This window comes from Myiozetetes cayanensis, unplaced genomic scaffold, assembly GCF_022539395.1.
Source record: "Myiozetetes cayanensis isolate MyiCay16 unplaced genomic scaffold, myiCay2020 scf4, whole genome shotgun sequence".
NCBI lineage: Eukaryota > Metazoa > Chordata > Aves > Passeriformes > Tyrannidae > Myiozetetes > Myiozetetes cayanensis.
The window spans coordinates 29,204,312-29,226,675 of record NW_026087631.1 but is presented as its reverse complement, the minus strand read 5'-3'; the positions used below and the strand labels follow the sequence as shown (position 1 = coordinate 29,226,675).

General features: G+C 38.1%; 1 protein-coding gene across 7 annotated transcripts in view; it reads right to left on the bottom strand.

The window, feature by feature from the left end:
* Positions 1 to 2,109: 2,109 nt before the first annotated feature.
* The window catches only part of APC (APC regulator of WNT signaling pathway), a 91,322-nt gene continuing 71,067 nt past the window's right edge, over positions 2,110 to 22,364 (bottom strand). For all 7 annotated transcript variants that reach the window (XM_050328339.1, XM_050328336.1, XM_050328334.1 and 4 more), the window contains 7 exons: positions 20,956 to 21,334; positions 19,865 to 19,960; positions 18,874 to 19,013; positions 17,442 to 17,519; positions 16,088 to 16,204; positions 15,210 to 15,424; positions 2,110 to 14,776 (listed from right to left, as the gene is read on the bottom strand). In XM_050328339.1, the coding sequence (XP_050184296.1) occupies positions 8,221 to 14,776; positions 15,210 to 15,424; positions 16,088 to 16,204; positions 17,442 to 17,519; positions 18,874 to 19,013; positions 19,865 to 19,960; positions 20,956 to 21,334 (7,581 nt within the window). In that variant the 3' untranslated portion in view covers positions 2,110 to 8,220. The remainder of the gene's footprint in view (positions 14,777 to 15,209; positions 15,425 to 16,087; positions 16,205 to 17,441; positions 17,520 to 18,873; positions 19,014 to 19,864; positions 19,961 to 20,955; positions 21,335 to 22,364) is intronic.

Genomic DNA, 22,364 nt, shown 5'->3' with positions numbered 1-22,364 from the left:
TGGATTTGTACTCATCTCTCATTCCTTCTAATTGCAAAGCCTGTATCTCTGCCGTACAAACCTCAGTTTTACACTCGTTCTTTGTCCGTTTTAGCCTTGTAAACCAGCTGTGTAAAGTCACAGCTGTGTACGCTCCGCTTCTGAGATCAAAAGGAACCATCAGTCATCTGTATGTGACACACTAATACAGTATTTGCACTGAGCTCACAGCTTTCACTTAAGCTAGATTTCCACTTCTAAGAATTCCAAATGATTTATGCCCTGGGTTTGATTGAGATAGAGCCAATTTTCTTCCCAGTAGTTTGTATAGTGTTGTGGTTTGGATTTAGTGTGAGAATGTTGATAATGCACTGATGTTTTAGTTGTTGCTGAAGTGGTGCCTCTGCTAAGTCAAGGATTTTCCAGTTTCTCAAGCCCTGCCAGGAAGAGGCTGAGGGGCACAAGAAGCTGGGAGAGGACAGCCTGGACAGCTGAGACAAACCGGCCCAAGGGATACTCCAAACCATATGGCATCATGCTCAGCATATAAAGTGGTAGAAAAGCTGGCTGGGGGGCCACTGCTTTAAGGACTGTCTAGGAATCAGTCAGCAAGTGGTGAGCAGTTGTACTGTGCTTCACTTGTATCATCTATATTATTATCTATTAATACTAATAATTTAGTATTATTGTCTTTATTTACCATTTATTAAACTATCTTTATCTGAACCCATGAGTTTCTCACTTTTACTGTCTCCCCCATCCCACTCTCGGGGAGCAGGTGAGTGGCTGGGTAGTGCTTAGTTGCTGACTGTGGTTGAGCAGTGACATTTAAAGCACTTAAAAACTGTCAAATAATCCATCACGGCTGTTGAACTGCTCAACTGAGTAAGAAACAAAGGATGCCGACTCCTTTTCATCCTACAATGGACTAATAACAAAATAATAACAACAAAGTAATACTACTACTACTACTACAAATAATAAAAATTGGGACATTTCTCATAATTCATATTTTGGCTTAATTTTTACATCTACTTCCATAGCTCTTCCTTAGTTACTTCCACTCTAAACGTGTGCCATCACATTAGATGAACTTACCAGCAGTCTAGGTAAGATGCACAAATGTTTCTCTCCCCCAACAATGTGCTTTTAATATTGAGGATTGTTAGGAAGGACAGAGAGAATGCGGCTTAATCTACCTTAATTTGTATTAAATATAATTATCAGTCAAAATCTCCTTGTTTTCATGATCCATACTGACTTTAAACTGCTGGTGATAGTTATGGTTGGGTTTTTTTTTTGGTTGCTGGTTTTTTTTGTGTGTGGGTTTTTTTTTTTTGTTTGTTTTGGGTTGTTTTGGTTTTTTTTTTTAATTCTTAAAAGAAGTTTTAATTTCTAGCAAGGGAATGTCCTTTTCTGCATATACACCAACACCTAAGAGCACTTTTTTCCTTAGAATAATTTAAGATACAAATTAATCAGTCCTGAAATTAGAACTCATCTCAATTATGGCAGTGCGGTACAACTATCAGAAAACAAAGGATCTTAGAAAGTCAGTAGAAATGCCTTTTTCTAGTTTAAATGCTTCTGTCAAAGCCAAAGTGAAGTACAAAATACACGTGTAAATATAAATATATGTGCATGTGTGTTGGGAATTAATTAAACTAGGTCCCTTAATAGTCTAATCAGGGACTAAAGAACTCACTGATTTTGGGAAGGAAAGACTTTGTGATTATAAAAAAGACTTTGTGAGTCTCTGTTGTGCTTATGAGTCATAATGAAATTAGCCTTCTTGCGAAACTTTTGTAGGTAACAAAGAGATTATGGAATTACACTGTGTTGGAACTAATTTTTGTTTTGTGTAGCTTGTTTTAAGATAAAACATGGAAGAGAACAGGGAGCTCAACTAGCGAACCACACATCTCTGAGGTTCTTCCACTCATTTATCTGAAACGTGACTACCGCCAAAAGGGAACTGCATGGGATTTTTTAGAGCATTTGTTCTGATATACTGAATTACTCAAGGGTCTTAACAGCAACTTCCTTTTTAAATAAAATCATATTTCTAATACAGTGAACAGACACCTAACTTTCAGTAACAGCCAAGAAAACAATTCCACTCTGACAAGGTGCAATCAGGAGGAAATTTTATATAACACTGCAAGTAATAAATAAATTATGCATAGCAAGACTAAATTCAGAATAAGTATATTGTGAAACAAAATACATTAGAATAATTGAAGAAAGAATTAATTACAGAGTTAGGATATAAACAGTAATGCATCCCAGGCAGAAGCAAACAACAAAACTGAAGGAAATATAATTGTGGGCTGAGTTTGTTCAAGAGAAACAACATTTACAGGTGGGAAAATGCATCTGATCTCACAGGATGACAATCTGCTTGCAGAGAACCAGCACAAGCTTTATGCATGTTACATCCCACCAAAAAGTAGGGCATTAGATACTGTTTGTATGTATGGCTTGAGGTCTGGACAGAAGTGCATTTTACTGAGTGAACCAGCTCCTGCTACACCTTCCTGCAATCCTAATTGCAATTCCACAGCCACTCAAGCAAAGGATGTTTCCACAAACAGCAAAATTTGAGTAATTTCCTGAAATCCTGAAGTGGCAAAAACTCACAAGTATTTATAAGCCTGTAACTATGTGGAATTTTCCTAAGAAAGGTGATTTGCAAAACTACACTAGGGAGGCGTTACCCAGGCTTAGAGTAAGTAAACAGCACTTCTGGTAAACTGAAACTCAAGAGCAGGAAATTCATCTTGACATCACATATTGATTGACACCTGCATTAATTACTGTTGTGAACTCTTAAAGCTGTTCTGCACCACACCAAATTCCCTTGCACTTCCAATATGTAACCAAACACAACACGTAACCAGTTAACTTGCCATTCTGACTAAAAACTCAACCTTAACTACGTAACATTCTCTATAAACACATTTACAGATACAAACTGTTATTCTGCATATAGGAAACTATGCTGCAGGAATCTTATTTCTACACATGATTTCAAATGAAATTAAAAGTGGGCATCTCTTCTGGTTAAATGTAAAAGTGCAAAGGAGATGGCTGTGGAACCAGAGAGTGAATACACTTGGGTAATTTGGTATTAAGAAGGTCCTTGAAGATTTAAATGCATGGAGAAGGTCATGCTTCACATTAACTGACACTTCACTTCTGATTCACAGCTTCATCCAAATCACACATCTCATCAAGAACAAAGCTGTTGGATAGGTGGATGCAACTTTGCAAGGCATTACAGTAGATGCATGAAGTTGTGTTTAGGTGTAAGTCTACATACGATTGTTAGTGACGCTCTTATGGCTGTTTGTACCATTTCATGAAAGCTAGATAAGAAAATACATTTTGGGAGGCATCTAGTAACAACAGGATTGTTGAAGAGCTTGTAAGGGGAGTCCACCTAAGCATTTTCCAGATGGGAATTACTTGTAGGGATGCCTACAAGTAATACTGACCTCATCAAGGAATGGAGATGTTCTCCCTCTTCAAGCCCCCTCTAGAAAACAAGTATTTGCAATTAATCTTTTTACTGGAAGGATTTACTACATTGGATTCAGTACTGCAAATCTAAAAACTGTCCCCTGGAATTCTACATATGGTAGACTCTTTCTTTTCTTCGGATATTTCTGATGAAGAAATATTTCTTTCCCACATCTATACACTTATGTAATACTTCTGAAGTCAGTTGTCAGAATGTCCAGGAAAAAGAACTTACCCAAAGGTCACGTATTTAAATGCAAAGTACTAGGGGCCATTAGGTAGAAGTTCAGAGTTTAAAAAAAAAATCCAACTTCAACTTGCTTTTGCTGTGTCAAAAAGGGTGAAGTTCTGCAACTGGCTTAGAATTGCCTGCCATGGCTTGATCCAACCCACTGACCATGCATAAAAGAAACCATTCCAACCTCTTTCAACCAGCCCTAGCTGGTAATTTTTTTTCTGCTGGCTCAGATGGCACTTGTCCAACTAAGCAATGAGTAAATTCATACTAAATGCAGCTCTAATCTTACTGCCTCCATTGGGGGGGAGGTAAGAAGTGAGCAAGTCTCCTGAGAGGTCACATGAGAGCCAGGATTCACAGCCAAGAGCATGCAATGGAGAAGAAAACTTCTTTCAACAGCACATCCCATTCCTCCAATTCTAGAAATAGCATGGATCTCTATCTTTAAGAATAAAGACACTAATACACTTATCTCCTTGGTAATACCCACTTCTGTTAAGGGGACAGGGGGATGGACAGCTATGAAATACCAGCCATCAAATAAGTCAGTTGTCAGATAACCAAAGGTTTTGCAGTTTCATGGTCTACTGGTATACTTTCAAAATAAAACTTCATTAATTTGTGCACAAGCTGTTCTCTCTTTGGTGCAGCTTATGCAATTTACTAAGGAACACAGGGAAGTACATCCCTAGGACAACATGACTATCTCTAAAACCATCCCTTTTCTTTCCCTCCTCTTCCACCAAAGAAGATACAGCAGCCAATTTCCCATAGCCATCAAAGGTATTAGTCTATGTTGAAGAATACTTGGCTTACTGAAGTTTATAGCTTAAACTTTACTTGTATTCTGCAGCCAAATCCTGCTTGAAACAATATTTAAATCTCATCAGGAAACTGTGGCAAGGCTTTCAATTTTTAAGCTGTCATATCTGACAGAGTTTTCAGGATTATTTTTAAGCTTTCAGGGGAAAATACTTGATAGAGAAGTGCACATGAAAACCAGAACTAGATTAGTTCCTCTTTAAAGTTGGCAATATTAGTCAGAAGACCTTTCACAGAAACTGAGCAGTAACCTCAACTGTGGCACACTGCAAGAAACTAAAATGGAGGTACGTTTTAAAAAGTGACTAATTACAAACTGTGGGGAGGTCATATTTCCGCTTTTCACGTCAAGAGGACAAAGCTGTAAGACAGTCTGAAATGAGCTTTATGAGTTACTTTTCAATATAAACTGATTTTTAAGTACAAGTTTGGTATGTTCTGGATATGATAAACGAATTCAAAGACTAACTAAAAGTCTGAGCACAAGTCACAAAAAGTTCTACCCAAAATTGGTAGAAAGAAAGGCAGTGCATCCCAGAAGAACAGTAAATTGAGTCTTGGTTTCCTTAGCTCCTTTTGTTTTGCCTTGACATAAATGATGTCCTCTTACCGGCTGTGGCAACTTCTTACAAATGAAACCAAGAACAAGAATAAATCTTTAGCAGCATAAATTAAATCTATCATGAATCTAGAAATAATTAAAAAAAAAAAAAAAAATCCTAGACCAAATATACTTACTGTAATAATTTTTCTTGGTTTTGATTTTATATTTCTGGGATCTGTTTTTATAGTTTAGCTTAGAATAGAAATTTATATCCCCATCATAAATCAAACATCATGGATGTCTTTAAATATTCTGAAAGGCTCTTAGTGGATACTAAGTATTTTAGATAAAGAATCAGAGAAATGTAGATTTGGAAGAGATTTCAAAAGATCACCTAAGCCCATCTCTGCACACAGGCAATATGAAATATACTACAGTCCATCCCTATGAGATGTTTCATAAACCTCTCCTTAAAACTTCTATAATGGAAATTTAACAACTCCCATGGGAAGCATATTTTCGTGTATCACTACCCTTATAGTTGGAAAGTTTCTCTAGCCCATCTTTGCTACAAATATAGGTTACTTATGAGGATACTAAGAGAAACTTCCCAATTATAATGATCATGAAGTATCCCCATGACTATCTCGAGAAGCCACTACAATTTTCAAAGACATTCTGGTGTTTGATACGCATGCAATTACTTATGGTTTCACCTTCTGATTAAAAAACTGATTTCAGTAATTTTTCAGTTACTGAACTGAAATCAGTATTTCTTTACTGAGACCGAGTTTACCTTTAATTCTTAAACTGACAGGACAAATAGGTAATGCCGGTGTTAAACAACTATTCTGGATTATGTGGTGTATTTTTGTGTTAGTCGTTAAAAGCCCAGCACAAAAAAAGTATCACATAATTGACAAGAAAAGTGGTCTTTCATTTAAAACTCAAATATTTGTATTCTACTCCAACAGGAAGTCCTGACTTGGAACACATCACACAATCTGTCTCTGTATCATCTTTAACAGGACACCAATATTCATATTAGAAGCTTTGTGAAGATACCATATGCAAAATATTTCAAATGCTAACACGAGGATTGCTGCTTGTTAACAGGTTCACCAGGTGATATAAGAACATGGCATGTCTCTAAACAAATCTCACAGGAAGCAAAGAACAAAAGAGCAAGTAAGATACCACTTCTGCCCAACAGGTATTTTTGGTATTGGCTTTTATATAAACTGACTTCTGTCTGCTGATAGTATCTTGATTCTACTCATAAATCAGCACGTCTTAGAGTGAGTTCAACTGACTCATTTGAATATCAGAAGTACAAAAGCCACAGAAGTGATACACTCTGCAACTGTGTTAAAGCTACCATAAAGGTAAATTGCTCTGTTTCAGGGCTTCCTGAAATCAGGGCATTCTGAGTTCTAAATATTCAGTATTTAGAAAGCTAATTTTAGAACAGTCCAGTTGAGATACAACAAAACTAACAAACCATTTCATGTTTTTTTCAAAAATGCACAGAATGGTTAATGTTCTGTTCTGTCACGTTTGTAGTTTAAACCAATTTTCATCCAAATTCAGACTGTATTTTTAAAGCACAAATCTGTTTTTTTCAGCATTGTTCTAGCACAATCTATATTTGCATCAAAAAGGCTTGAGGCAGCAAATGCCCTGTTTGTGCATAATTATTTTTCTACTAAGATAACAAATTTCTTGCTGCTATGGGATTCTTGCAATATTTTCCTGTTCATAATTCTTAAAAAATAAATTAAACAAAAAAGCATAAAGATAGCAAATACAATTAAATTTTATCTTATAGTCACTATTTCACATTCTACATTATATCCCCAATTAAAAAACTTTTGTTTTACAAATATTATTTTTATAGATACAATATTGTTTCAGGCTTGCAGTCGTGAGAACAATTATACTGCTTGGCTACTGGAAATACCCTGCCTTTAGCCTTGTTATGCACCTGAGATGTGTGAAACTGTCTCAATTACAAATATATTACAGAAGACCTAGGGCCTGATCCCATAGCGGTTAAAAGCATCCTACAACAGCCATTGTCAGTGATAAGGAAGAACAAATATTGGAGGTGCAGAATTCTACTGGATCAGGCCTTAAGTGTAAGTGCATTATACAACACATTATATGGTGACATCTCAAAATAAAACACTGTATTTTTATGTAATGCAGAAGTAACACACAAAACTTACATATAGTAATAATTTATTCTGAAATGTTCATTTTAGTCTCTGTTGAGACATGACCCACGTCTCATTAATAAAAGAGCAGCCATCTCACCTCAAATACCAGAATATACAACAAGTTACAGCATAGCAAAAAAATTCTACCTACTTTAAGATAAAATCAGATAAAATATTTTTGTTCAAGGTTTTACAGTTACACAGTTGTTTTTTTGTTTGGTTTTTTTTTTTTTTTTTTCAGAGCACAAAGAAAGTGTAAATGGTTACACCATAACTATCTATGCACATTATGTGACCACAGAAATGTTAATCATTACTTCATAAAATGAACCATCAGTTCCATTCATGCAGAAAAGCAGGCTAGGAAAGCTTGTTCAGCGGAAACCATATTACTGTGAATTTCACAGCCACATGATTAATTATTGGGTTAGATGGACTCACAAATACTAAAATGACTATATTTTTTTTGCATAAATAATACCAATTCTTCCCTGATGTAGTTTAGTCGGTGTGTAACCTAGAAATTATTGATAAAGCAGTATGACTGTATCTCCTCTATCTGCACTATTCCATGACTTCAATGACAAGCAATATTCAAAGGATTATGGGATGGGATGCTAATACATGTTAAACATACTATACAAATATACTTGTGTTAGCAATTTTATTCCAAACTGTCAATCAGGTATTCCTGCAAAATATTACCAGTGAAGACAAAGTATACTATCAAATATGGCTTCCAGAACAAGGACCATCTAACAAGAATCAAAGCTATTTACAACAAATAAAAACAACAGGAAAAAAAAAATCAATCCCCATTTTTTCTTGTTTCATTCGAAACAAAGTTTCTAAGTAGCTGCTGTATATAATACAGTTCTATTTAACTTTTGTTGCACTTAAACAGAAGTTACCAGGTAAGAGCCAGAGTGACGTTTAGGGCTTTGGGTTCCACTGGAGTCTGCGTTCTCAGACTTGGTGTCACGTTTCTTGGTGCTGTTGTTCACTGGAGTTGGGATCTGTGAGGGCCGAGCAGAACTATTGTCCACGCTGCTCTTCCTGCGGCTTGGGTTGTAGTTGAAGGGAGTCACCCTTGCTGCCACAGCACCAATGGGGGAGCTGTGCTTGCTTGAACTACTGGAACTGAAGGGTGTGCGCTCACTTACAGTACTTTCACTAATTTCTGGTGCAGGAGCAGGATTATTCTGCAGAGGCTTTGTTTCACTGCCTTTCTTGTCTGGACTGTCTATCTGAAAGAAAGAGTTCAGACGGTTTTCTAAGCCAACGGTACGAACAGGAACACCTCCACTCCCTGGGGTTTGCTTTTCTTGAATCTCTTTAGGGTCTTTACCATTCACACCCCCTTTCTCTGAAACGCTGTCAATAACGGGGGGAGTATTTCCAGTTGGGGACCTTCCAGATCGAGGGTTGTTAATTGGGCAGTCCTCTATCCTCACCCATACGTCCTCCGTCTTAGAGACAGCTGGTGCCATCTGGTAGATGAGAGTTTTAGACTCGGAGCCATTTGCGGCACCTGAGGAAGGATCGTTCATTATCTGAGGAATTTCATTTTCTTTTATTTTTCTCCAAGTACCTTTTGCTGGTGCTTGGCTTTCTTTATTTTGCTTGTGTCCAGGAAGAGAACTTCCATGTTGCTTCTCATCTTCACTTTTTGCCTTTTCACTGGACTCTGAGGAAGCTGAGAGAATCGAGGAGGAACTTCCAGTTCTTCGCCAAGTGCTTACACGGGGGAGGGATGAGGAATGCTTACTGTGCTCACGCTTCCATGTTCCTGATCTATTGATCAGTAGTCTAGATGGACTTTCGGAATGAGAACGAGCTATGTCGTGACGCTTGGCTGGTCTCCCATCATATTCTGCAGAAGGGCTCTGACTGGGGGCTAATTTTCGCCAACCACCAGTCTGGGCAGCTGAGTGAGTGGATAAAGACATATCAGGAAGAGATGGACTCAGAACTGGGGTCTGTAGTTGGGACCTCGTGGGAGAATCTGGCCTGGAAGGAGACAGGGATTCAAATGAAGCTGACTCTTCTAACTTCCGTCTCAGAGTTGGGCTTGGAGCTTCTTTAATAAAAGTTGACTGACGAACGAGAACAGGTCTCTCAGACCTGTCAGATTCACTTCCACTAGATTTTGTGGATGACATTCTGGATAGATCAGTCTTTTTGTTTGATCCACCAGTGCCGAGAGCCTGGTTTAACCCTTTTGAAGCAGACTCACTTCGTGGAATGCTACTGGTGCTCTTAGGTAAGGCAGTTTGCTTTGTAAGGTTCTGCTGGCTCATCTGCCTGCCCGGTGGTGTGTATGACATTCTGCCTGAACTTGAGGATTTAGTTGAAGCTGTGCTAGGAGATGATGTTCTTGGCAACTGTGACAGTTTGTTGGGAGGACTTATACCATTTCTTCCTGGGGAAATGGAGTTTCGCCCAGGAGACTGCAGAGGCCTGCTTAATGGCTGCTGCTGAGGTCTGGAAGGAGTGGAGTCTCTAGACCCTGATCTAGACGGTCCTTTACTGGATCCACTCTGATTCAGTCCCGATGGCTGCCTCGTTACGGGAGCTGGCTCAGGTTTCACTGATGACTTGGCTCCTCTTGGAGAACTAGTCAAACTCTGGCCTTCACTGGGACTCTTGGAGTTCATGTTTTTGAGTGGGGGCCCTTTTTTGGAAACAGGACTAGTACTTGAAGAACTATTTCGAACTCCTGGAATATGGATCATTGTTCTACCACGTGAAATTGAAGGCACACTTGTCTGTTGTGGTTGCTTCAACTGGCTTGAAACTTCAGAACTGGAGCGAGCTTTTCCTGTGATTATACTTTTATACACCTTCTTCCCTCCTTTGATTCCCCTGCTTTCTGACTCTACTTTTTTAGACTCCAGTGTACTCTTCTCTCCTGGCTTAATAATTCTTGGACCTTTATTGCTAGTGAAGGGCTTTTCTTCTTGGTCTGGAGTAAGATGAAATGGTGACCCTAGAGAAATACCAGATTTTAATGAAAGAATAGAATCAGAGTCTGATGAAGCTTGTCTAGACAGTGATGCAGCAGCTGCAGCTTGATGCAAGCTACTGACTATAGAATTTGCACCTTCTTGTATAGCTTTCCAATCAAAGTTCTCTGAATCAGGTGAAAAACCATGTTCTGAATCTGGCCTCTGTATCTCTCTCAAATCCAGTGTTAAATCTTCTGCGAGTACGCCACCAGTATTTCTGGAATTATTCTTTTCACTTTCACCCTTCATTCTTGAGGGCTTTTTCTTTTTAGGCATAGCAGAACTAATGCATTCCTGCAAAAGATCATCTTCCGAGTCAATGCTAAGGGAACTCAGAGAGCTGTTTCTAGAGAAACACACAGGAGTATCTTCAACATGGAATGATTTAGGGGCGTAACCAGAAGTCTGTGGTCTGTTGGATTCTATTTGGGAATCAGGAGCCTCGGTACGTTTCGCAGGTTCCCCTTCTTTGTTGTTATTGTTTTCTTGATCAATATCACTGAGGGAACTAAGAGATGAATTGCGGGAAAAACAAACAGGTGTGTTTTCAATAGCAAAATTCTGCATTTTCTCATCTGTAGCTGCCCCTCTGTCTGGAATATCTTTAGTTGACTGAGAGAAAGCTTTAGGCTGGCTTCTGCCTGCTGGGTGTTTCTGACAAACTTGAGTCCTGTTACTTGGCTGCTGATTTGAAGGCTGTTCTGCGTTAGAGCAGTCTTTACTTTCCATTTCCTTTGCTTCTTTTCCTTTTCTTAACTCTGCCTTCTCCCTTGAAAGGTCAACATCATCATCATCAAAATCTAAAGAACTCAGGGAATCATTCCGTGAAAAACAGTAAGGAGTTCCTTCAATAGGTGTGTAATGATGAGGGGAATCAAATGCAAAGCTTCCTCTTACACGTTCTTCATTATTTGGCAATTTGTCATGAAAGTCTCTTGAATTATTTTTAAGGTTCTGTTTCTTTGCATCTCTGTTCTCTGGGTAGCCTCTTTCATTACTCACATTGCTTTTAGGCTCAGTGCTTTTTCTTATGCGTGCTCTGTATTCGTTATTTTGGGGAACAGGCTTTACTGGTGATGTTGGCTTCTTTTTCTCACCTTCTGGTTGGTTTTTATTACTCAGAGATGAAGAAGCTTGTTGAATTTGATCCATTATCTTCTTCACTCTGAAAGGTTTGTGACTTTTTCCTTTTGGCATAGCCGAGTTAATGCACTCAGCCAGAATATCACCCTCTTCTGTTTTGTCATCATCCAGGCCTGGAGAAGCCACAGCTGAGCTTTTTGCTCTCTGAGCATCATCGGTACTTCTGCCTTCTGTGGGAATGGTGTCCCGCTTTTCAAACTCCCCTGACTCTGCTCCCACACCCACACTGTCTACATTGGCCAACTCACTCGGTGGCGACTCTATTGTGAGATCACTCAGAGATGTAGCTGTAGAGAAGTTTATTGGTGTCCCCTCAACACAGTACACCCGTGGCATATCATCTCCTGGTGTAAAACTCACATGCTTTTGTGACTGCAGTCTGCTTTGTGAAGGCAGAAGTTTGTAAACTGGCAACTGGCTGGGTTTTCTGGCTACAGGAGGAGGTATTTTTGGAGCAGATGCTTGAGAAGGCTTTTTGGCTTTACGTGAAGACTTTGTTGGCATTGCAGAAATAATACATGCTTCCAGTATTTCAATATCATCATCGGAATCATCCAGAATGTCTTTTTCTGCTTCAGCAGGCTTCTCTGCCTTCTTCTCTTCATTATCCTTTGTATCATCTGACTGTTCAGGCTCCGTCTCATTTCCATGGTCATTTTCATGAACCGGAGGCATTATTCTCAACTCTGCATCTTTCTGTATAAATGGCTCATCTAGGCTCAGAGCACTCAGGCTGGAAGAGCAGGAAAACCCATCCGGTGTGCTTTCTGTGGCAAAATGTAATAGTGTATCAGCATCTGGCAGTACCTGAACTCTCTGAACAGCTGCATTTACAGCTGCCTGTCTAGGACCAGGCTCCCTCTTCTCTGTACTATGTACCTTTCCCTTAGGTACATCTCTTTTCACTTGAACCCCTTGAGCAGGCGGTGGCGTTTTACTTCTGCTTGGAGGCATCGTTTGTCCAGGGCTGTCTGGAAGGTCACTGGGACTTATAATACCACTTACTATTCCACTGCAAGGCTCACTTTGAACAGAGCTGGCAATTGAACGGCTTTCAAAACTATCCAGGGAGCTAACAGAGGTACATCTACTGAACATGAGAGGTGTTTCCTGTACATAATGTTCTGGCGGGCTTTTAGGAGTTTGCGCACCACTCTTTGAGGGAGATTTGGCACCTGAAGAAAATTCAACAGCTTTATGTCTAGAGGAATCAGAAGGAGACAAGCTAGAAGTCTGAAGTCTACTGGATTTTGTCCTGGTGTGTTGTGATGTAGATGTGATTTCACTTACTGCACCTTCTGTAGGCAGAGCCGCATTGTTTTCCTTTAGTTCTGTGATCTGTAGGGTGTTATTTGCATCTGTACCACGTGTAGATTGATCACGCCCTATTTCATCTTCAGCTGATGACAAAGATGACAAAGAGCTACACCTTGAAAAGCATATTGGGGTATCTTCCACACAGTAGGTTTGTATGGTTTCCTGGTTAATAGAGGGAGTCTTACAGGAGGAGGTCTTCTGTGCATGACCACTTCTGCTCTGTGCAGAACTTGGGTGGAGCTGGGTCTGTCTCTTTGGACCAGTTGAGGGAGTTGATGTGCTCCCACTACTTGAGGGAATATGGTCAGTTTTAGTGAGTTGCACAGAAGTCGTCTTTGGAAAAGTAAAAGATGGCTTCTGAGAAGGCGGTGGAACTTCTGTTGAGTATTTTAAACTATAATCAATAGGCTGATCAACATGATGCTCCTCTTCATTGTACTTTATGCTATAATTAGTTGGTCTGTCTTCCTCTTCATGCTGTTCCTCCTCAGAGTAACGTTCACTATAGTTGGTTGGCTTGTCATCATCATAATCATCAACCTGGCACAAGGACTGGTTTACTTTCTGATTCATTCCAAGAGCTGGGCCTACTCTGTTCTGATCTGAACCACTGGATCCTCTTGATCTAAAGGAAGAAACACACTCCTGCTGTCCAAAAGGTGACTGATATTTCATGTGTTTATCATCTCCACTTTCAGTGTACACGGGGTAGGTTGCATTTTGGCTTCTTGACTGCCGTTGGTCATTTTGTTTCATTTCATCATCTATTACATGCTTAGGCCTTGCCCATCTTTCATTCTGAGAGGGACTCTGCCTTCCAGAATTTAACTGTTCATCTGAGTATTTAAGACTATAATTAATAGGAGTGTCTAGTTCTCCATCATTGTCATCCATATGATTTGCACTGTGAATCTTGTGTGCCAAGTCAGCCGGATATTGACCGTAACTACAGAATTTACTTTCATCATCTTCGGAGTAGGATTCAATGGAAGGTTTCATTTGGCCTCTTTTGCCATAGCCATCACTGCTGCTCACACTATTTAAACTATCATTTGAAGCTCTTTTGTATTCCATTTTTGTGTAAGGCACAGGACACGTCCTGTTTGAATTCTCAGATTTAGGGAAGTATGTATTTGAGTGAGTATGGGCAGTGGTTGATCTCCTTGGGGCATTTCTGTCTTCAGTCAAACTGTGCATTTCAGAAGTGGAACCAGAACTTCTGTCTTCTTGTGGAATGTGCATGCTTGTTACTTCTTCCATAACTTTGGCAATCTGAGCTGCAGCAGTAGAAATCTGCATTCCTAATCTCTTAGAGGAGTTTCCAGTACTCTCTGCAGCTGGATGATAGGTGTTCAAACCTACTGTTCGATCCCTGTCAACGCTTCTGTCTTTCTCAGATCGAGAACTTTCTGTGTTTCCTCTACTGGAAGAGGAGGATCCAGGCAATACTGCAGTATTTACATATGGTGAAAGCACAGTCATGTTACCAGCATTAAAACTCTCTGATCTGCACACACCATCATCATGGCGACTGGCATCCAGGACATACTCGCTGTATATATTTTGCTTATGTCTCTGCTTATTACGGTGAGAAGCTTTCGGGCTTAAATTATCAATGTTGTCAAAAGTCTCTGATAAATGCTGAGCATCTAATTCTGCTTCCAGTGCCTTTTGTTTTCTGACATGAAGAGATGGCAAGCTTGATCCCGGAGACATAATGTTGGCATCCTTATATTTGGCCGGCCTGTTTGCCATGAGGTTTCTCAGGGCCGCGGCACTACCCATGGCTATCATTTTGTGTTTTGAGTGGATGAGATTTTTTAGCATACTGACGGCTCCCATGTCCCACAGCGCCTCCTGATCCTTTGCATTTCGTGCAGAAAGATTCCACAGGGTCCCACACGCATTACTAACTATTGTCAAACTGTGTGACTTCAAGTGTTGTAACAAGGTTTGTAGGCAGCTGTTCTCCCGCAAGATTTGCCTGGTGTTGAGTAATTGAAAACAAACATCTGTAAGTGGCATTTCAAAAGGATAAGAGACAAAGCAAAACAAAAATCTATTATTCTACAGGCAAGTCTTGCCCTTAGGAAGGATAATCAAGAATTCTCCAGTGCAGATTTATCTCCTATTTCAACTAGCTTTCATCTGAATGCTAACCAAATCCTATTACAAACATGAATAGTTAGCTTTTACTACATTATCTTAGTACATTCATCATTAACAAGCAGCAGCTATTAATCTGTTTGCATATTCCTGTTATGTAAGTGAAATCCCTGCCTTATCAAGCGTATTAAAAATTAACTGTGCTTAATTACTATGCTTAATACAGGGATTCATATTAAGGCTCAGTCATAGAAACTATGTCTATTAAATATACATGTGGAATCACTGAAGATTTTCAGAAGTATACCTACCTATGGTCCTCATTAGTAGCAATTAAACTAGAAACATTTCTTAATATTCCTCCTCCGCTTTCTATGATGGCTAAAGTGTTTGTTTGGCTCCGGTACGTCAGTGTGCCGACCAGAAATGCAAGAGCACCATCGACAGCACATATATCAGCTTTGTTCCCAGTACAGTGTGCTGATAGATTCCATAAGGCACTCAGAACACTTTTCAGGGTGGATTCCTAGGAAAACAGCAAAATGACAGAATGAGGGAAGTTTTCAGCTGTTGACCATGAGCTGTCAGAAATACACTAAGTTAGCTTCAAGGAGCTGTGTGTGTTCCAAATTCTTTTTTCTGGGGTGGTAAAGTAGATTTTTGGTTTTTTGTTCGCTTTGCTCCTTCCTTCAGCTGTGGATTTGATATTTCCTGCCCCAGAGGTTTTAGAAATATGTGTCACAATACTTCTTTGCTGCCGCAATGATAGAAATGGCTTGAAGACTAGCTGGCAGGAGACTCTGGGATGGAATATAATCCCTTCCAGATACCAAAAATCTATCTAAAAAATTACTGAAGTGGCAATTATCTATTCACTAACTCAAAAGAGGTTTTATTAAATGGCAAAATTATAAAAAAGGCTATTCAACAGCACAGCTCATGAAACTGAAAAGCAAAAGCTGTCAACCCTCATAATTAAAATTAAATCAACAGTAGGATTCTGGGTGCCACTGTTACATTGTGGTCTGCTGCTATGTCATCTAAAATCTGCTCTTCTTCAAAGCAAGAAGACCTGAACCGCATCCAATGTCTGACCAATCACTTTCACCAAGAAAAGGACAGTATTTGTGTTATGTGTAAAATACATGCAATCTCTCAGAAATTTATCTCAATCACTTATAGAGGATACCTTCTTAACTTCTAAAGCACATTCCATCAATGCTTTCACACTTCCAACTTCTCTGAGAGTCTTTTTACTGTTCACATCTGCTCGCCAGGACAAATTCCTCAACACACTTGCAATGACCTGCAAAATGTGAAAGAAAAATAATGCATCTCAAGGCAGCTACTTCTTTAGCAGGTTATCAGACCTTCCTTCTGGGACTTCTCAAATGGTATGACTAATTAACAATAGCCATGTTAAGCTCCTGAACTAAACTTCTCTAAAATCTGCTTTTTGTTGTGTTGTCTGCTAGACTGTTTTAACATTTCAATATGAAGTTTGATCAAAGGTACTGGCTTTTGTGTGTGGGTACCTAAAACAGAGGTCTGAAATCAGGTTTCACGCTTTCCACAACAGTTGAAAATTTTGTCCAAAAAATTCAGATTTGTTCTCTACTCTTATGTCTGTATAAGAGTTATCTCAGGGGAGATTTATATAGTATTTTCTGCTTGGAAAATAGAACACTAACACTTTCCTGTCTCACAGATAGTATGACTACTTTGATTGATGTTTACAGAGCTCCTTGAAGTCTTTTTAAAATACACTGTGCCTTTTGTAAGCAGAATACAGTCTTTACCTTTTGGACTGATGCAGGTCAGTCCAGAAGTCCTGGCCTAGGGATGCCAGAGTATACCAATATCAAAGTTTACCAATAACCTTTACTGCAATTCTAATATTTTTCTCAACTTTAACTAGTCAGTTCCTCCTGTAGTGGAGAGTATTTTTTATTAACAATGTTTTAAGAAATGAAGTTAATTTTACTTAAAATTGGTCTTTTTATCTGATGATTCACTCAGATGGCAAGGAAAAAAGGGGCTTCCTTTAAAAGAGCTATTCCAGTTTGTTTACAATATGTATTAATTAAAATTGATTATAATTTAATATTTAATGACTTTAAACAAGTGCCATACCAATGAAGAAAGGTGCTGTGCTCTCAACTTTCAGTATGACCATAAGCACTTCCTAAAGACTTTCTTCAAGCTATTTTCTTTATGCAGCAGGAGACATCAGAACAGACACTCAGGTATCACATTGAACATATTAAGATCTCTCAAACTTACCTTTAAACATGTAAAAAAGTCCACTTTAAAAGTGGACTTCCACTAACAGATCAGGGTCATAAAACGTAAGTTTTATAGTGCATATGTTACAATAAAAAAACCCAAAGCCAAAAAAAACCCAGAACATGACCCCATAGGTAAGAATTTTTACAAGGAGAATGTGAGTCATAATTGGTGAAATGAGTACAAGTACAAATGTTGCATCATCGTTAAGGCAAACAAGATAACAAAAGAAGTACTCAATCTCAAAAGAATCTTACCTGCTGTAAGTCTTCACTTTCAGATTTCAGTTGGGCTACAAGAGCTCTCATGCAGCCCTTCATGGAACATAATGTAGCCTGTTACAAATTGGAAGAAAAATAAAAGTCAATTGTATTAAAGGTTAGATGGCTTGCTTCTGCACAACGTCTTGATATTTTAAGCAAATCATAACTGAAGTTTAATGAAAGCTTCCTAAGAGATGTTGCCAACAATAAATATTTGTTTTACAACTATGAAAAATTAATGTAACTATCAGTTTCAATACATAAGTAATAACATTGTGCCAAAATTCTTATATTTTTTTACCACAGGTATAGAACATGATCTGGAACTTTACTACTTTAGAAGCTTTCTTTACTATGCACCAGATAAGATACCTACTGCCTAGCTACATTTTTTCTTTTGAAATAAATGTAGTTTAAAAAATGAGTATTTAAAACTGACATAACAACACTTCTGACATTTGAAGAATGACTCTTTAAGAATAATGTAACTAATAAGAAGCTGCAAGGCTTTGAAATAATTTCCGATAATGCACAAAATTATTCCAACCTGAAGTATGCACCCGAAGTGTACTACTTCTCAAATGGACAGTGTGTGCATTTACAACTCAGAGTAGTTCAGTTTATCCTAAAAACCCAGTAGCCTGTAGCAGTTACTGACTGGATGATGTAAAGAGCCAATATTTGTGAGGCAATTTGTTTTGCAGCAAGGATTTATGCTTTACTTTTGTCTAAAACTTGTAACAAAACCCAAGTTCTCTGAAGCCTATTATTTCCATTCACTCCTGAAGTATCTTCCTTCTAGAGCAGAAAGATAAGTCTTCTCAGTATGAAGTTATTTTAAGATCCACAGCTTAGCAAAACCTGTGGCAAGGATTTATCGGATCCTTCTATCTTTTAAAAGACAGGTCCTTGTCAGATATTGGAGAATCAATTTTCCCTTATAATGACTGAAGTAGTGCCCAGCATGAGCCAGAAATGCTCCAAATATTTAAAAGCAAGCTCCAGCCTGAAGAGGTTTGAAAAAGTTCACTAGGAAGTTATAGTATTATTAAATAACTGACAACTTTAGAAAATCTGACTCAAATAGCAGTTTTAGTTCAATATCGTCGGAAGAAAAGCAGTCACTGAAAACATTATGTGCATATTAACCTAGTGCTCATAAAAAAGTCAAGCCAATAGATAAATCCTTATTCTCAGTGACAAACTAAAAGTTATTTAATTTTATATGAGAGCCAATACTATACTTGAGTGATACAACATTCAGTTTGTGGTGCTGTCAGGAACAAGATGGAATGACAAAAGTATTTTGAACTTCTTCCTTGAGGTCAAACTCAATATCCTGTCCTGAAGATTCATCACCTGTGTTGAGAACTGTAACTCAAACATGTGAACTGAAATTACTGCATGTTTACAATTCTGCCCTCACCTTGTTTGCCACATCTCCAAAAGTCAAGTTTGTCAGAGCCATTCCAGCATACCTCCTCAAGGTAACACTATAGTGATCATTTGTGAGTCCATACATTTCACAATCCACTTGCAACAGTTCAGCGATGGCCTGCAAACCTCCTTTGAAAAAAAACAATCAAGAAAAGGAGTAATATCTGTACTTTAGTATGGTAAGTACAGTTCGTACATACCAAGGAACAATCTGCATTTTTAGGTACAGAACAGATCTCAAACATCTGAAACTCACAATGCTCAAAAAGATATATGAATTGTTAAATGCTGCCTCTGGATCTTGAATCCTGTGCTTTGCAGCAGCTAAAACATAAGACAGCATGACATTGGGATTTCATGGGAAAATGAAAGCAGGAGGAATTATGAGAAGCAAGAAGCACACTCATCTTTTAATTCCATCCAGCCAAAATCCCAACAGACTCGCACCAGGTACACAAAAGTCTATGTAGTAAATCTGAAAGATTATCCATTTAATTACTATCACTGCATATTATTTTCTGAGAAGAATTCATGCAGTATTTTCCTTGATAATGGTAAGTGGCAAATTAAGGAAAATTGCATGCACAGAACTTACTGAGAACGGAGTAAAAAATTCAAGCAGGAACCAATGCAGAACAAAAAACCCTCACCAAAACACCAACAAAAAACCTCCCACTCTGGGAAGTGGTCTCCACTGTCAGTCCAATACTTCTAAAATTGCAAGCATTTCCATAATAATACTAGTCTTCTGAAATTCATAATTCATGGCAGAAAAACAGTAACTGATATAATAATTTATCTACTGGGAAATGGTGTGGTTAATTTAAACTGCATTCGTCACTTGCATCTGATGCAAATGATTATGTCTTTAAACTACTAGAAAAAAAAAAAAGAGCCATATATCCAGTGACGAACACAAGGAATGTTAGAGTTTCCAGGAGGCTTCTCAGAGGAAGTCAGAGAAATACATCTGATCTTACCAAGCTCATTCATTGCATGCCTGTGTTCTTCGTCAAATGAGAGTTTCATCAGAACACACACTGCAGGACAGATCTGATGATCCACTGGAGCAGGCACTGATCCAGAGACAGGTAACAGTTAGTATTTCCTAGGTGATTTTGTCTAGATCGTAACTTTTTAAAAGCAAATCTAATCTTAAAAATAAATCAACTGCAGTTTTGTTCAGGGTTTGTATCTTCCCAGTAATCCATGAACAGACAATTAGTTAAAAATGTTACTAAGAAAACTGTGTACCGCATTTTCTGCTGAAACACAAACCAGGAAGAATCCTGATCCATGTGTGGAGTAAGAAATACGACTTGCAGTACAAAAATATTACCTTGTTACTCACTAATAATCTTCATGAAGCAGATCATTATGGTTAAATATTCTGGTGGCATTAAATAATATGCCACATAATCTGAAGCTGTTTTTCTGGGTGTTATATGACATTATGAATTGTTAATTGAACCCTTCTCTCAAAATCTAGAAGTTTTTAAGTTCATGTTTTGTGAGACAGATTCTGGATAATGCAGAAATAGTATTGATACATCTTGTTCTGAGCCCCACTCCTGTTCTTGTGGTGAACTCCAACACACAGGAAGCAGCCCCTGATTTCAGTAGTACATCTGCCATGGACACCTACAGAAAGCATTTACAGAATGTCCTCAATTCAGAGAAGCAGCTAAGCAATCCACAAGGCTAAATCTTTTTTTTTTTTTTTTTTTCCCCCTAAATGCTCCCTGAGAAATCCTGAATACATCAGCATGGAAAGCAATTTGGGATTGTTTATCCATTACAAATATAAACTACTAGAATTACGACCTTGAAAGCACACCAAGGTCTATGATCTAAATAAAAAGTGTATAAATGGGGTATTATACCTGTAATATATATTATTTCCTAATACTAATTCCACTTAAAAAAAAAAAGGTAAAATACATACACACACATATATGTATAGTAATACTTGCATATATTCAACAAGAAGTCAGATTTAGGTTGTACTTTCTGTAAATTCACTCTTTTCAGTATATCCTTGAAACATTTTTATACGTCTTGCAGAACCTACTTGGGTTTTTGTCCTGGTCCATGCCTTGTTCATGTGCCTCCTGCCATTCCCAACACGTTTCACAGTAAGCACGGATCTGCTCCAAAAGATGGAGCACACGGATTTCCCGTCTGCCTCGCTTATCATCAGGCTGGGAGTGAATGATGTTATGCAGTGCAGCGCTGGCTCTGGCACGGGCCTCTTTACTACCACGAGAGTTTCCTAACAAGACAGAGTCTTTATCGTTGCCATGTAAAAGCTGGATGAGGAGAGGAAGACATCCAGACTGACGCATGGCTATGCAGCTGTCCTGGGAGCTAGACATTGCTAGCAATGTTCTTGACATGTCATCTTTATCATGAGTACCAAGCATTGATAACAATGAATACACCATTTCCACCTGCAGGTCAAATGATTTTAAAAATACAGTTACGTTTTAAAAACACACATTAAATTAAAATGAAGTTTGAATGGTACATGTGAGCAAAAAAAAATCATATTTAATGGTGCAAAAAACTGTGCTATTTAGAAATTAAATTAAATTCTATTACTACTTCAGCACTCATAATCTTAATGAATTTCACTTACTGGTGAAGTGGCTGGAAGTGGGTGGTAGCTGTCTGTAACTGTATTAATCTACAAGAACTATAGCAAAAACTTCCAGATTTCCATTGTACAAAAAGATTAAACAAACATACTGATGAAATTGCTTCAGTTTGGGAAAACCAAATTGTCTTTTAAAATTAAATCTGTCTTTAAAAAACTATGTTCTGTATGAATCACACTTTATTATAAAGATGTTCTTTGATAAAAACCTATGCTATGTGGTATTAAATACAATTATTCTAGACAAGGGATACGAATTATTACACAAATTTTTAGTCTACATTATGTTAAAAATATCTGACATCCCCTGTATTTAAAGTTTTCCTTTAAAATACTTCAAACTAACTGATAGTTTTTTTGTTAGGAAACTGACTTGTATACGGACCACGTTATTTACAACAAATGCAACGCTGAAGAATTAAATTAATACTTTTTCAAATCTATAGGGATTAAAAACCAATAAAGCAACCAAATGCTTATTTAATGTATATAAAATACTGAGCATTTGTCCAATTAAATTAAGCCACAAAAACCCAGTATTAGCAATTTTTGAATTATTCCCTCAGCTGTCATGTAATATTGTGGTCAAGGCACAATTTGGTTTGTATTCCCTCACACTCTTCAGTAATAGCTTTCAATCAAGAAATGCATTTGATTCTTCTTGTCAACTTTTAGTAGAATAACAAGATGTAGGAGATGATCTTAGATGCTACCTAGAATCTCCAAACTCCTAAAGACAAGATAAACAGGAACATTCAAAGTCAAAGCACAACATAAAAAAACTGTCAAAGTGAATTGTGAAGCTGCAGTGTGTATGTTTCTTT